This window comes from Saccopteryx bilineata, chromosome 4, assembly GCF_036850765.1.
Source record: "Saccopteryx bilineata isolate mSacBil1 chromosome 4, mSacBil1_pri_phased_curated, whole genome shotgun sequence".
NCBI classification, from domain to species: Eukaryota; Metazoa; Chordata; class Mammalia; order Chiroptera; family Emballonuridae; genus Saccopteryx; species Saccopteryx bilineata.
This window is the reverse complement of record NC_089493.1, coordinates 64,353,223-64,370,116: the sequence shown is the minus strand read 5'-3', so window position 1 is coordinate 64,370,116 and position 16,894 is coordinate 64,353,223. Positions and strand designations below refer to the sequence as shown.

The 16,894-nt window shown below is 41.1% G+C and overlaps 1 protein-coding gene across 7 annotated transcripts in view; it reads right to left on the bottom strand.

Moving 5' to 3' along the window:
- Window positions 1-239: 239 nt before the first annotated feature.
- NEDD4 (NEDD4 E3 ubiquitin protein ligase) overlaps window positions 240-16,894 on the bottom strand; it is a 141,105-nt gene continuing 124,450 nt past the window's right edge. For all 7 annotated transcript variants that reach the window (XM_066276189.1, XM_066276190.1, XM_066276188.1 and 4 more), the window contains 11 exons: window positions 15,333-15,562; window positions 14,018-14,139; window positions 13,798-13,868; window positions 11,393-11,488; window positions 11,000-11,073; window positions 10,685-10,745; window positions 7,082-7,141; window positions 6,890-6,997; window positions 6,155-6,251; window positions 3,747-3,819; window positions 240-3,197 (listed from right to left, as the gene is read on the bottom strand). In XM_066276189.1, the coding sequence (XP_066132286.1) occupies window positions 3,095-3,197; window positions 3,747-3,819; window positions 6,155-6,251; window positions 6,890-6,997; window positions 7,082-7,141; window positions 10,685-10,745; window positions 11,000-11,073; window positions 11,393-11,488; window positions 13,798-13,868; window positions 14,018-14,139; window positions 15,333-15,562 (1,095 nt within the window). In that variant the 3' untranslated portion in view covers window positions 240-3,094. The remainder of the gene's footprint in view (window positions 3,198-3,746; window positions 3,820-6,154; window positions 6,252-6,889; window positions 6,998-7,081; window positions 7,142-10,684; window positions 10,746-10,999; window positions 11,074-11,392; window positions 11,489-13,797; window positions 13,869-14,017; window positions 14,140-15,332; window positions 15,563-16,894) is intronic.

The window sequence follows — 16,894 nt, the reverse complement described above, 5'->3', positions numbered from 1 at the left end:
TTTGGAACACGACCTGTTTGTAAAGTGGCGCTTACCTATGGTTGACAGTGTGTAATGTACAATGATGTTACTTCATCAGATATAAATTCAGAATTGTCTTGAGAATTCCACAGGTATTGCTATTGCTGCGAAGGCTTAGGCTAGAGGATATCACCCACAACACTGGCTTGGAGACATTTCAATTTAAAGTGAATCACAGTTTTGTTTTTTAAATTAGAATAGAATTTTATTTGTGGCATCAAGATTAAAAAATGATTTTATTCTTTAAAGCAGTCAATAAAATTTGATACACAAATCTTGATATATATTTACCATATCAGATTTCTAAAAACAAAGGTCAAATAGCTTAGAATCATAACGAATTGTGTTTATCCTGATAATTATACGAGATCATTTCAGCCTTATAAATAAAATATGAAAATAAATACCATTTAAATTTCAGTTAGGATGAAATGCATTTGTAATACAATTTTATGTCTATTGTAAAATTTGTTTGCTTACAGAGGAAATATACACATATTATGTGCTTATCATTTCTAGAAAAATATGATGTCCTTGCTTTAAGAAAATGACCCTACTTACTTACTCTCCAGCCATTTGAGATACTTTTCTATCTGGGATGAGGGGCTGTGTTGCTTGATACAGGTTTCTTCCAGGCTGTCAGCCCACAGCTGGGAGACAGAGGGGAGTCTAGTCTGTGGCTAGGGCTGGTTGGAGTGAGTCTGGTCTTATTAACACCCTGATTTATCTGAGTCACAGGATCATCCAAATGAATATCTGTTAGATGAGAAACTTTATATTTTCTCAAGCTCTGATATCTGCTATGGTATGATGTTTAAACCATCATGTGAAAAAATCCTGTTTTAACAAAAGTAGCTTTTACATTCAGTTCTGCATAACGAGGACATTCCAATATGCACTGGCCATGTTAATTAGTTTGCTGATATGGAGAATATGGATTCTAATGGGAAGATCCATGTATAGTTAAACATGTATACATGTATGTATGGATGTATTCAGTATCAGATGTTCCTACTTCCTTGTCTATTAGCAGTCACTTTATTTTTAAATAAAGAGACTGTTCTTTGGGAGTACTCTTAGTGTTCACGCCTGCTTTGACAAAATATGACGGTCAGCACAAAGCATCTTCTGATTGTATGATACCTTACAAAACACCTCTCTGAAACAGCCACCTTACATGACAACAGTGGGCATGATGGGGAGCATCTGGCAGATGATGAAACAGGAGCCCAGAGAGGTTGAATAAATTGCTTCAGTTTAAACAGTAGGTGAGTGAGAAAATTAGGACTACACCTGGTGGTCCTGCCTGAACTGGTTAGCACAAGCAGAGATGAACAGAGGGAGCACTGCCTGTGAGCTGCTTCCCCTACGCTGAACTGTTTGGAAAGTGGTGTTGCTGCTGTCACATTGGAGATCTCTCCTGGGTGCTGGCAGGTACCCATCTTATTACACTCTTCCAAGTTACACAAATAGCCAGAAGCACTTTTTACAACTCTCCGAGTATATATACATATATGTAGTTAACGAGGATTCAAAACATTTATATAATATTTACAACTGTTTCAAAATCCCCAGGATACCAAATTGAGAAACAGGTTTAACTTTTTGCAAGAGCATCGCCTACATAATTATTCCAATATGGCTAGGAAACAAAGACAGTGTTGGCACACTGCTTGGCAGGTATGCTGAAACGCTTTCCCTTTTGCTTAATTCTGTTCACCCCGACTTTGTTTAAAAATTCACTTACGCCCCTGTGATTCTTTGAGGAAGAGTACTGAGGTGGGTTTCCCGGGGGTTGGCAACTCTCACCCCAGGACGGAGCACAGTGCTATCTATGTGCATACCAGGCATTGCATAAATGTTTGTTGAATCCGTGTACACGATATTCATATACTTCAGTTTGATTAAAGTAGGATTCTATCTAATATTTTGCTAAAGAGCTTTGGATTTATAGTGTAACATGATCATTTTCATAGTAAACAGTATTTTTTAAAAGCATAAGAAATGTAATAAATTTAATACAAATTATGCATTATAACTATTCTTTGGTTATTTTAAACAAATTATTCTTTTTTTTTTTTACTAAAATGACATTCTAAAAATATAAAAAGGCAACTACAGAAATTAGCTTAATGTGTAAACATAATAAATCCTGTAAACATATAGTTACTACATAATTGTGCAAATGTACAGAATGACTAGTAAAAGCAATACTACACATTTAACTTCGTTCTTTGAGGCACACTTAGAAACACTGCTTTGTGGAGCTTTAGTTCACTGTTGGAAGAAGGAATTCTTTAAACTACCACAGGAGAGGGTGATGTCTACACCAACGAACTATATATAAGGATATGCAGTCAGGAGGATGGCGTTAATACCTTTCAGCCTTTGCAAATCTGAATTTGCTTCACATGTCTTATACACCACTTGGTTTAGTAAAACCACATATTAACAAAAACCAAATACTCTGAAAATGAAGAAGTAAACAATTTTTTGTTTTTGCCAGTGAGTCAGTTGACTAGAAACATAGCTAACACTTTGCAAGGGTTTTCCAAAACTCTGGGCGTAAGGTGCATTAGACAGGTCTACAGGGTAATAAATAGCTGCAGGCAGCACTAAATATAGCACAGTTCACTCAAATATCAAGGTTATCTTTTTCCAAATTTCGGTTTTTCTTCTCAAGAAGCATCAAACTTTTCACATAGGACGCTTATCACAAACATTTCACAGTTACAATTTCAGTAGTTTAAGAAAGGACTGCCTGGCAAATACTGGAAAAGAGGTAAATGTTAGGACACAACTCATTATCTCAGGCACAGAGGACGGAGATACTGGAGTGTGGACGCGAAAGAGAGTGAAACAACCGTATACACGCAACACGTTATCTCAAAGTGGACGAAATCCTGGTAAAGCTGTCACACTAGATTGCTTTTAATGGCTTTGATATGATTTTCTCCAATATCTGGGAAGAATCAATGGCTAAGTTTTAGTAGTTCCCTGGGAAATTTTAAGCCAAGATTTTGCTTATAAACAAGAGGCGGCGAAACATTGTATGTAGACTGTCATCTCTAATCTAGTCAACTCCATCGAAACCCTGAGTGTTCTCAATTGCCATCTGAAGTTTATCCCATAATTCTTCAAATGATTCGTATGGTGGCAAGTCCAAGCGATTAAAGCTGAAAAACAGACGGGAACCGGTTACGACAGACACTGACAAAGCAAGTGTCACCACGGCAAACACAGTGAGGCAGCTACTCGTGATGATATGCTCCGACTAAAAACTGTCTGGTCGCCAGGGAGAAGGAAGACAGGACTGCCCTGTAGGCACAGACTCTCCCCATGACTTCTCCGTAACTCTTCTCGCCCCTGCCTCCAAATGTCTGGGCTCCTCTGTTAGTCTAACCTCCAAAGAGGGAATGTTCCAGCCTCTCTCGGGATGGCCCAGCAGGCATGCGATGGAGGCAATATACGGTCAACAGTGAGGTGGGCCTCTCCCGTGTGCAACCACCTGGGCTTGAAGCCCGGGCCTGCCTGGCCAAGTAACGGCTGTTCTTGAGTTGCTGTTGCTGCCTCTTCCCCATCCTCCTTTTCCCGGTCCTTCTCCTTCCCCTCTCCCTCCTCCTCCATAACCGGCATTAACATAGCTCAGAGGGGACGAGGCCTCTGTATCATGAGGAACTTGGCTCTCTCAGGCCTTGTTCTCTCAGAGTCTAGAAACTGCTTACCATGTATGGGCTCTTGGCAGCTTTTCAGGCGTACCCCACTGTTCCACCGTGAAAGACTGTGGTCCATTTGAGCCTATCAGGAAGAAGAAGAGTTGCTTTGGTTCCATTTACTCTTTACAGGAAACCCTACGTGTTTCACAATTCTCTTTTTCTACTGTAGACCTTAAACATACAGAGAACTTAATCTAGTTTCTTTAAACTTAAATGAAACGAAGGCTGTCCTGTGCTCAATGGCTTTATTATCCAGCCATGAAATGAGGGTTCCTCTCCCACCCAACCACTCTGGCCCTGCAGAGGGCTGCCCATCCCATGGGCCTTTGCTGTCTCCTAGCCCTGAACTTCTGTTTTCTGTACATCGCCTCCTTCGTCGGTAAGTACACAGAGACAATGAGCAGTTTCCTTCTTTTTTGTGTCCCACTAAAAATAGCTTTAATTTTTCTGATTATAAAATCTTACTGCAAAAAAACTAATTGAGAAAAATACAGTGAAGGTTATAAAAATCATCTCAAATTCCACTATTAAATCTGAGTAAACATCCCATCATGAATCTTTTGTGCATATGCATATTAGTAGAAGATTATGTGCACACGATCATGTTATACATGCTACATTTTTCTTTTATTATGGACATTTCTAGGAACTCTTTTTTCCCATGTGGTGTTTTCATTTAGTTCTTCCTCCTCCAATTCCCAACATCCTCCAACCACCCAGGTAATCAATGCTGACAGCCCAACGTGTAACCTGCCATACTTTTCTCCACGTCTTGTTTTCTCACAAAGTATTACTTTTCACACATCACCCATCACAATTATGTTCACAGTTCAAACTTCAGTACTTTGGTCATTTGTTTTCCATAACATGGAGTCTTATCTATTTCCCTGCCACTTGATTCTCTCACGTAAACCAGCCACTGGGAAAACTTCCTTGAAGTCAACTGATATAAACTGAACATACTCCTTGTTGGCTAGATAATATTGCAATGTAATATTAATATTTTGAAGCGACTTCTTCTTTTGTAAATACAAAAGAATGTGAATTTAGATTTTTTTAACACTAACAACTCTGGCTCTGAGTGGGATATTTCCCCCAAATATCAGTTTGTGAAATCAGGGGCTGGTTGTGGGCCAGGAGGCACAGAAGAGGGAAGTGGAGGCAGCGATGAAAAGGGACATGTGCCGTGATGTTTCTATGGAACGGCGACCGCCTAGGAGAAGAGACCAGAAAAGGAGTCAGGTGAAACCACCAGAAAGACAAGTGTTAGGAAATCCAATTAGGCCAGGAATGAGCACACTGGCAAGCGGCCAAGCTCCTGTTCTCATCCCTCTCACTGTGAGTTTTATTCCAGGGGAGGCGGCAGCTGCTTGGCAGGTTCTGCAAACAAATATGCATGACGCTTACCGAGGAGACCAGGTTTGCCGAGGACACGGGTTAGCAAGCCCGTCAGGTAGCACCAGCTGCTTCCTATATGCCTGAAAAAGTCAGCTTAGCAACTACCTAGGCAGCAGTCCCTGACTTCTACTTCCCAGAACAATTCTCGTCTTCTCTGTTGCCCTGAGTAGGGCTCCACTCTTAGCAGGACTTTCTCTGAATGATCTGTTCTTCTTGGTATCTTTAAAAGCAAGTAAACGTCATTCCAATAAAAAGTATGTTAACTGATATGAGACAAGTTGCTGTGCTCTACATCAGAAACAGTACTTTATTTTTATACAGTCTGCCCCTCTAGAGCTATGAGGTAGACCAGAAACTAGTGTGATAGGATATACAGAATTCCACTCTATAGAAAACTTAATTAATAGTAACTATTCTGAGCAGCAAGAGACCTGTGCGTTTTCAGCCCCCGTCCTGCCACTTCGCACAAGGCTGGGAACTAGTAGCCTAATGAGACTCTCCACTCTCCCCCGCTCCCCAGGATTCCACGATCAAATAAGTTTTGGGAAATCTGCTTGTGTTTTCCATAGTAAAGGATAGGAACAAGTCCCAAAGAAAGCCGTTTCACTTGTTCAGTCCAGTATGTCCTCACATGTACTCTATTATCGTGACACGCTTTGTGTGTGTTGTACATACACTTACTCACAGTCTGTGGGGACTAACTTCCCAAGCTGCTCTAACCTCTCACACTACAAGCAGTGTATTTTCTGTAATGGAGTGAGAACTTTAAAATTCAAGACTGGAAAGTAACTCAGATAATATCACGTTTCCAGTTTTATCCTTTGCTGTCTGATTAGAAGGTGTACATACATTTTGGCCTAGATACTTCAGTGTATCTAATGATATCATTTTTTAAAAATCTTTTTTTATTAATCTAACTAAATGTCGGTATAAATGGAAGAGCCCTGAAGACTAATCAGTCATGAAAGAGGCAACTGGCACATCGCTCCCTTTTTACACAATGTACGGGAAACCCTTACCATATAGTTCAGCAAATCCATTCATGGGCACACGAGATGTGCCAGTGACAAACTGAAGTAATCTTATTCTTTTTTCTGAATCCATCATTAAAACAGCCTGAATAAGATAAAACAGCATTTAGGAATATCATTGGGAAACAGGTAACAAAACTACCCTGAAAAATATGGGATCAGATGCTAGAGCATTAATGATCACTTCGTCAATCTGCATGTTTCTTGTATTAAATTGGTATTTATGGGTGGTTTAAAAGGTTCTTGAAAACTTCATTTCCAGGGTTCCCGGGTAACTCTTTAGAATGAGATTATAGCTTAATAAAGTGACAATACTTTCTTCTCAGATGAGACATGGTTTTCCAAAACTTATATTCATTGATATTATTGAGTGGCACACACAATTCTCCGTAAGACTGAAAAATCACATTTAAAGGAGCCATGGAGGAGTCCTAGAGAACACACTGCAGGTTATTACAAATTCACTTGAAGAGTCCCTACTTTAGCAAAAAACTAAGTGCCTCTTTTAGCTGTCACTGCCATTTACTATATTATGAACATTTTATGTATTTATGTATAAACATGGATAGAGGTTGGGACCATAACCAAGATGTATACAGTACGAAATCAAAGATGATCTTTGCTGGGCTCTTTTTTTTGTCTTACCTATAAGAGAAGTTAACTAGTGTAGTTAAATATGATCGACTCTATCATAATTTATGGAAAAAAGGAGCTTTCGATTACCTTCCAAAACCACTGGATGACTTGATGATTGACGCCGTAGCCATTTTTATACTTTGTGTGTTCTCTCCAGTCGTTGACGTCGACGTCTCCCAGTCCACACATAAGAAGCTATACAATTAGATTTGCAAACGGCAGGTGAGAAAAGGAATGAGCACGAAAGTCTTGTTTTAAAATAAAAATAATATTTCTTACCTCTAGTTCATTTTCATCAAAAATCTTGATGAGATCCTGTGGTATTAGTTCAAAAAATCCCTAGAAGAAAGAAAGTACTTTAAAACTTGGTTAACAGGGTTGAGGGACAATCCTTTCCTTCAGCTCCTGGGTGCTACTGGAGAAATGCCACATCTGCTTAGACTCCTACCGTTACCCATGCCTGGGCTCTCAACTCAACTGAAGTTTCAACATTGGCAAGAAACTATACGTGTCTCTGATTCCTTAAATTCCTTAAAGTGGCAGTTTCAAAGCTTCTCCATACTCCTCAAGCCTCCTCTTCCTCCATGTCACCCCATATATTTTTTTTTTTGTGTTTTTCCAAAGCTGGAAACGGGGAGGCAGTCAGACAGACTCCGCATGTGCTCGACCAGGATCAACTTGGCATGCCCACCAGGGGGTGATGCTCTGCCCATCTGGGGCATTGCTCTGTCACAACCAGAGCCATTCTTGTGCCTGAGGCAGAGGCCATGGAGCCATCCTCAGCGCCCAGGCCAACTTTGCTCCGATGGAGCCTTGGCTGCAGGAGGGGAAGAGAGAGACAGAGAGGAAGGAGAGGGGGAGGGGTGGAGAAGCAGATGGGTGCTTCTCCTGTGTGCCCTGGCTGGGAATCGAACCCGGGGCTCCTGCACGCCAAGCCGACGCTCTAGCATTGAGCCAATCAGCCAGGGCGCATGTCACCCCATCTTTACAGGAGATAATTTCTACTTGAGAAAGACAATAGGGACAATCATGCAGGATGCAATTCACTGAACTCTCTACGTCCCCATGTGGAGAGGTGGAGAGGTACCGCCCCCTCCCTACGCCTCCCCTGCTTCCTCAAGGTCATCTCACTACACCCCCTTCTCCTCATTAGCTCACCCTTTAGGCATTTAGATTCGTTCCAGCCATATCTACCTTAAAAACAAAGGAGCAAACACCTTTCTTCTGTTCACAGCCAAGTTCTTGACAGTGTCACGTGTTACGGAATCTACTGGTTCGCCTCCTGTCTGTCATCCCTCGACCCACTGCCCCCTGAGCTCCATGCCACTGCTTCCCTGCAGCTGTCCTGGCAGAGTCAAAAGCAACTCTGCAGCTAAATCTAACAAACACTTTCTAGTTCCATGTCTCCTTTGACTCTTCTGCAGTGTCTTGTTGAAAACACCTTTGTTCTTGAACCTTTGTCTGCTGTTGGTGGGTTTACTCTTGCTCTGTCAGCCTTGGCTCATTTCCTCTGAAGTCCTCTTTTTTATTGTCCATCCTTTAAAGTTGCTGTTCCCAGGTTCCTGCGTGTGGCCATCAGCTTTCACCTTCCTGTTCCTTTGAATTTCCATCTTATCTGGTCCACAGCCCCCCTACACATTCACAGATGGCTCCCAAATCTATAATGCCACCCCAGTTACCTATCCTTTATATCGCCTTCTGCTGTGGATCTCCCCTCCTGACAACCATTCAATGCACACCCAGCTCTCCTCCCAGCACCACTATCTTGGTACCTAATCCATTCTTCACCTGGATTACTGTAGCTCTTCCCTAACTAGCCTTCCCTTCCTTTGATTCACTACATATCACTCCCAGAATGATCTGACTAAAATGTACGTTGCATCTTTTTCTTTCTTTCGTTTTTTTTTGGGGGGGGGGTTGTGTTTTTTTGTTTGTTTGTTTGTTTTTTGCGACAGAGAAATAGAAACAGATAGAGGGACAGACAGGAACAGACAGAAAGGCAGAGAGATGAAAAGCATCAAGTCTTCATTGCGGCACCTTAGTCGTTCACTGATAGCTTTCTAATATGTGCCTTTACCAGGAAGTGCTGCATGGGCCAGTGATCCTTTGCTCAAGCCAGTGGCCTTGGGCTTAAAGCCAGCAATTTTGTGCTCAAGCTGGTGACCCCGTGCTCAAGCTGGTGACCCCGTGCTCAAGCCAGATGAACCCAAGCTCAAGCCGGCGAACTTGGGGTTTTGAACCTGGGTCCTCTGCATCCCAGTCCGAAGCTCTATCCACTGTGCCACCGCCTAGTCAGGCATACATTGCATCTTGATGTCATCTTCCTTCCCCTCACTGGACTTCAGACAGAGCTAACAAACAGGTCCATCATAATGTGATTTTTAGCCAGGTCTCCAGGCTTCGTTTTATCTTTTGCATCCTCCTCTCCAGGAGAGAAATTGCTTGTGTGCTCATACTGTGTGCACGGTCTGTCTCACTGCCAGACTTCACACGTGCTGCTCCCTCTGCTTAGCACTGCACCTCCTCATCTCAGGGGTTGGCTGACTCCTCCAGTCCCTCCCTGTCCCTCCTGTACCCTTCCTGCTCTGCTTTCTTCTCTCCTTCATGCCTCCCTAGCACTTCAGGTTTGCTTCTGTCCATTCCACAGTTTAGACTCTCTGCTCCCTGAGAGTAGCACCTATGTCTTTTGGCCTCATATAGCACCGGACACATAGTGCTCAATATTGGATAAATGAAAAAGTATGTGATAAATATTTAACCGAAGGTTTTAAATTAGCTTAAGAATTGAGTGCCCTGAAAACAAGTCGAAATGTCCATCAATTGAAGGAAGTTTAAAATAACTTACAGATTTATACTATAAAAAAAAATGCAGCCACAAAAGAAAGGTAGCTATATATCTTTGACATGGTAAGATCTCCTATAAATATTTGATGAGAAGAAAACAAGTCATAAACCAACATGTATAGTGTGATCTCATTTAGAAAAAGAAATAGGCCTGGCCTGTGGTGGCGCAGTGGATAAAGCATCGACCTGGAAATGCTGAGGTCTCCGGTTTGAAACCCTGGGCTTGCCCGGCCAAGGCACACATGGGAGTTGATGTTTCCTGCTACCCCCACCCCGATTCACTCTTTTTCTCCTCTATCTAAAATGAATTTTTAAAAAAAGAAAGAAAAGAAACAAATGGTATATTCTACTATCCCTACAGCAACCCCCCGACGAGCCTTTTCTTGTTCCTTTGTTGACTGAGGTTACTTAAGGTGAAAGGTGTGGGGCTGGGAAGCTAAGGGGGTGTGACAGATGTGAAGGGTTTACTGCACCGACCTCTTGAATGATTGAGGTTTTTTTTAATAGTTTTATTTATTTTATTTTTTTTCAGAGACAGAGAGAGACTCAGAGAGAGGGATAGACAAGGACAGACAGACAGGAACGAAGAGAGATAAGAAGCATCAATCATTAGTTTTTTTGTTGCGCACTGCAACACCTTAGTTGTTCATTGACTGCTTTCTCATATGTGCCTTGACCGCGGGCCTTCAGCAGACCGAGTAACCCCTTGCTCGAGCCAGAGACTTTGGGCTCAAGCTGGTGAGTTTTGCTCAAACCAGATGAGCCCGCACTCAAGCTGGCGACCTTGGGGTCTTGAACCTGGGTCCTCCGCATCCCAGTCCGACGCTCTAGCCACTGTGCCACCGCCTGGTCAGGCTTGAATGATTGAGTTTTAACAGTGAACAACTCTTCATTTAATATTGTTTTAATATACAAATGTAATGAAGTTGGTTTTAAAAAGTAAGTCACATGCTAATTTTTCTCTGATAAATCTCGATACTTCAAACTTATGGATTGTACTTTGAAATTACAGAAGAGCAAACAAAAGAAGATGCATACCTCCTTAAAAGCAGCCATTTGCTTCTGGATTCGATTCACAAATCGCCACTGAATTACAAGACTAAAAGAAATAAAATATTCTGTCTTTTTATATAAATCAAGAAAAAAATCTAAGATATATTTATTCTTGTTAAAAACAAACAAAAAGAAACATTAGCTAAGCCCAAGTTAAATACTGAATTTGAGTATTACCCAAGGGTAACACAGCATTGTTAAAGAAAGAGGTAAAGCACATGGAGGCTCTAGCTGTCTTCCTGGAAGGAAGCACAAAGTTATTTCCAGTAAAGTATTTACTAAATATGGTAAAATACTTACTAAATATATTCCTTTTTGTTCTTATTGGTGACAACTATTTCTGATCCACCAACTTTCAACTCATGTTGATGTGTCTAAAAGCAAGCATGATATCTTGATATATCATTGTAGTGAAAAAATACAGTATACATATTATAGTTATACCAGACACTATAACTTAAATCCATTCAGAAGCTAAGAAGATCGAAAATATTAGCTTTATTAAAATAAACATAAATGAGTCAAATATCAAAGCAAGCAGAAATTCTTGCCGAGAGACAGGCTTTATTACTGGAAAATAAATTGAAAAATAGAGCACAGAAATGTTTTGAGTATATACATTATTTAACATCTAAACATATTACATTTGTTTCATAATTCATGTATAATTATAATTAATCAAAATTTACAAACCTGTCCAAAAAGTTCTTCATCTATGACAAACCTGAGGTCCAGCTCTGTTGGATCATTTTCAAGAATCCACCTTAGTGAATTGTAATATTCACTATCCTAGATGGGAAAAGTTACATATTTAAAATTTGTATGCATATAAAAAGAAGACATCTGAACCTGCAAAGAAAGTACAATGAGAGTATGAATGAATAATTAAGCCAAAGATGAAAAGGTCATTGGACATCTTTTACACACACACATGCACACACATCTATCTCTAAAGAGATAGATGACTAGTAAGTGTGAGAGTAAATATGTATAAATCAATAGAATGGTGACTGCTTAAAATTTATCTGTGTAGAAGCAATGGAAGTAGAAATTTTATAATCCAGTTAAAAAGTCAATAAAGTAGTTTTCAGATGAATCCTAATTTCCATGTTTACCCAGAAGCACCTAGCACCTTTCTCCTAGGGCCTGTGAGACTGTGTGTGAAATGCTTAAGTGGCTATAAGGGGGCTGTTATTTATTCCTGACCCTCGTTAAATAAAAACCTCAAATCCAGAACCTCAATTAACCAACTCAAGTAACTGTAATCTTATGGTTTGTAAAGAATTATACTGTTTGCACTGATATTGTGTCACCGAAAGGGGATAAAAAATGAACCTGGTATCAAGGAAGAGGTCTTGGAATCCACGTATATACACAGTGTTTGAGGCTGTTCAGTATGGGCTATAGTCAGGGATTTAATCCTTAGGTTTCTGTTTCTTTGGAGTGGCCCAATGTCAAGGCCTTGTCTTTTTTTTTTTTTTTTTTTCATTTTTCTGAAGCTGGAAACAGGGAGAGACAGTCAGACAGACAGACTCCCGCATGCGCCCGACCGGGATCCACCCGGCACGCCCACCATGGGGCGACGCTCTGCCCACCAGGGGGCGATGCTCTGCCCCTTCGGGGCGTCGCCATGTTGGCGACCAGAGCCACTCTAGCACCTGAGGCAGAGGCCACAGAGCCATCCCCAGCGCCTGGGCCATCTTTGCTCCAATGGAGCCTTGGCTGCGGGAGGGGAAGAGAGAGACAGAGAGGAAAGCGCGGCGGAGGGGTGGAGAAGCAAATGGGCGCTTCTCCTGTGTGCCCTGGCCGGGAATCGAACCCGGGTCCTCCGCACGCTAGGCCGACACTCTACCGCTGAGCCAACCGGCCAGGGCCAAGGCCTTGTCTTTGAACTGCTAGTTTTTCTGAAAACATATGCTCTTCATCATAAATGCTCACAATTCAAATACTGATGTGAAAAATACATAAAAATGTTGTTTTGCATATTGAAGTAGTAGTTAGGGAAAAGTTTACTGATAGATGGAACTTTATTTGAAATGCATCAGAAACATGAAATGGATTGATGGATAGAGGTGAACAGGTATGTGATAAGTAAGTATAGATAAAAAGCCTGTTGTGAAATGTGAGTAGTGCATACACTCATGTCTACTGTAAAGTTTTTTATTTTTTATTTTATTTTTTTCATTTTTTAATATTTTTCTGAGGTTAGAAATGGGGAGGAGGTCAGAGAGACTCCCACATGCGCCCAACCAGGATCCACCCAGCACGCCCACCAGGGGGCGATGCTCTGCCCATCTGGGGTGTTGCTCTGCCGCAATCAGAGCCATTCTAGCGCCTGAGGCAGAGGCCACAGAGCCATCCTCAGCGCCTGGGCAAACTTTGCTCCAATGGAGCCTTGGCTGTAGGAGGGGAAGAGAGAGACAGAGAGGAAGGAGAGGGGGAGTGGTGGAGAAGCAGATGGGCGCTTCTCCTGTGTGCCCTGGCTGGGAATTGAACCCGGGATTCCCGCACGCCAGGCCGACGCTCTACCACTGAGCCAACCAGCCAGGGCCTAAAATTTTTTATTTAATATACCATATTTCCCCATGTACATGACGCTCCCATGTATAAGACTCACCTTAATTTTGGGGCCAGAAATTTGAAAAAAAAATGTATTACATAAAGTTATTGAACTCAAGTTTTATTCATCATAAAATTCATACAACTCCTCATCACTGTCAAAATTCCCATCTATTAGCTTGTCCCCATCTGTGTCTGATTATGAATCACTGTCTTCATAGATCACCTTGTCCTCAGTTCCATCTATGGCATTTGAAATGCCACAACTGCTGGATAAGACGCACCCAGTTCTTAGACCCCAAATTTTTCAAGAAAGGGTGCGTCTTACACACGGGGGAAATACAGTATGTTAAAAGTTTTTCATAATAAAATGGTGGGCAAAATGTTCATCTGTATTTTAGAACAGTATAGTCTATCATTTCTTCAGCATTAAAAGTTATTCCGCTGTTAAACTGAATGTTAAAACCGCACATTTAAAATATTCCATTGCCTATTACATTATAGCCTCTCTCTACGGTAAGTGAGTAGAAAGGACGTACCACTGACTCCATATCCTGAAGTGTTATTGGCTTGTGTAGCATCATCTTGTAGAACGGGCGGATGAAAAAACCTTGCAAAAAACCCAAATATATTGAAAATGATTATCAAGTGAAAGAAATCAGGTAATTGCATGATAATGACATTATATAATTATCTAGAATTATGTTATAATGTAAGAATTATAATGACATATAAGAAAGTTTTAAGCTTAACACTAACCATCCAACAATTTGCCATGATAAACTGCCATTCCAGCTACCCGGCCAATAAACTTGAAGTAAGAGAGGTGATCTTCATTACACAATCCAGAATTTGGATTTATCTGGAGGGTATAATTATCCCTGCAAAGACAACCACATTTAAATGCTCCTCTCTGTATTTCACATAAAAATTTTAATATGACAAATAATTGTAAATGATCTCCCTCTTTTTAGAGTTGTTTACCTCTATCAGAACCATATTAGACCACTGGTTTTAATGGTTTTTTAAAACAGTGATTTCTGTGAAAAGGTAGAAACAACCTGAATGTTCACTGAAAGATGAATGGAGAAACAAAATATGGTATACAGTATAATGGGATATTATTTTGCCTTCAAGAGGAAGGAAATTCTGACACATTCTACAATATGGATGAATCTTGAGAACATTATGCTAACGAAAAAAGTCAGTTACAAAAAGACAACATTGTATGGTTCCACTTATAGGAGGAGCCCAAAGTTGTCAAATTCATAGAGACAGAAAGTAAAATGGTGGCTGCCGAGAACTGGGGGAGTTAGTGTTTTATGGGTAGAGAGTTTCAGTTTGGGAAAGTTCTGGAGTTGGATGGTTATACAATAATATGAAAACACTTAATGCCACTGAACTGTACACTCATTTTAAATGTTTATTTTATTGATTTTAGAGAGAAAAAGGAAGAGAGCAGGAGACAGGAACATCTACCTGTTCCTGCATGTGCCCTGACTGGGGATTGAAGCAGCAACCTCTGTGCTTTGGGACAATGCTCTACCCCAGTGGTCCTCAACCCCCGGGCCGCGGACCGGTACTGGTCCGTGGGCCATTTGGTATCGGTCCGCAGAGAAAGAATAAATAACTTACATTATTTCTGTTTTATTTATATTTAAGTCTGAATTATGTTTTATTTTTAAAAAATGACCAGATTCCTTCTGTTACATCCGTCTAAGACTCACTCTTGATGCTTGTCTCGGTCACGTGATACATTTATCCATCCCACCCTAAAGGCCAGTCCGTGAAAATATTTTCTGACATTAAACCGGTCCGTGGCCCAAAAAAGGTTGGGGACCACTGCACTACCCAACTGACCTATCTGGCTAGGGTTGCACACTTATTTTTAAATGGTCAAAATGGTAACTTTTATGTTAAGTGTATTTTACCATAATAAAAACAGTCATTTTTGAAACAATTCTACTCTTCCTCTTGGCACATCGTAACGTACATTTTCCTTGTATCATGCAACTCTGTGACTTTCAAAACATTGGTTGCTTTTTCTGTATACACTCATTGTAAAAGTGCTTACGTAGCAGAATATTCAAACAACCCATAATAAGGGTTAAACATTTCCTTTGAGATGAGAAAGAACCATTCTCTGGCGACTCCTCCGTAATCTAATCCTTTTTCACCATCAAACTCAATCCACAGTCGAGCCTTGAGGAAGTCTGCTCTCTTGACACCCATAATTCTTCTGTAGGAGTCCTCAAGAACAGTTGCACGGCGAAGTTTCATTTCTAACTTGTTTGGAATGTCATTCTGAAAACCCAGAGAAGAGAGACTTCTGGTTTAAATAAATTCAACACGATGGCAAATTTCTCTCTCATGAAAGTTATAAAATTCATTGTATTCTACTGTGCCCAAGACCCTTTTTCAGGAAAAACTTTACTAGAAACACTGCCTCTCTTTCCTCTATGGTATGATAGAATTCACGCATTTGCTCTATTCATTTAACATAGACTTCTGATTTTTATATCTGAATAAGCTACTGACAGGGGCAATAATGCTCAGGTGAGCATCTTGTGTAGTCCTTTGTGTATTAGATTCCAATGAAGACCCGCCTGTGATTTAGAATCTAGCAGCTGCCTGCTACTTGTTGCCTGCCTGTCAGTGCAGGCTTTCCCAACCTCCACCTTCCCTCCTTGCAGCCTATCATGCTTTGCTCGTTAATAGGTGCTAACAGTTGCAGATTGTCCCATAATGTTAATGGGTTAACTTAGCTACTATTATTAGCTCCATTTTCTGGATGAAGAAACTGAAGACAGAAGTTAAAGAAAGGCTTAGCTCCCGAGCCTCTGTGATGCCCTACATGAAGGATAAGGCAGAGGAAAAGATTACAGAGAGCTCAAGGCTTTGTAGCATTGGTTTTTAATATTTTTATCTCTGTCTTGGTGTGTGTCCAGATATGGACTTTATTTTTTACATCAGGCCAGGGACTTTTTGGCAAACTGAGGATTCAGATCCATAGCCTCTTGCCCTGGCCTTTTCAGCCTCTCCTTCTGGAATGATGCCTTGTTTCTTAAACTTTCTTTATGTTTTTATCTCTTTACATGCTTTTGTTGCATTCCACATAATTTCCTCACAAATTTTCTTTCTTAATCACCAATATATGTCACAATGGTGAAGAACATAGACTTTGGGGCCCTGGCCGGTTCGCTCCGTGGTAGAGTGTCCACCCAGCATGTAGATGTCCCAGGTTCAATTCCTAGTCAGGGCACACAGGAGAAGTGACCATCTGCTTCTTCCCCCTTCTTTCTTCCCCCTTCTCTCTCTCTTTCTCTCTCCCACTCCTGCAACATGGCTCAATTGGTTCAAGCAAGATGGCCTCAGGTGCTGAGGATAGCTCTGTGGCCTCTGCCTCAGGTGCTAAAAAAAAAAAATCCATATAGCTCTATTGCTGAGCAATGAAGCAACGGCCCCAGATTAGCAGAGCATCACCGCCTAGTGGGATCCAGGTCCGGGCACATGCGAGAGTCTGTCTTTGCCTTCCCTCCTCTCACTAAAAAAAAAAAAGAAAAAAAGAACATGGACTTTGGAGCTTTGCCATTAGTAGCCATGGGACTTGATCGCATCTTAGGAGTTGTTTGTGCT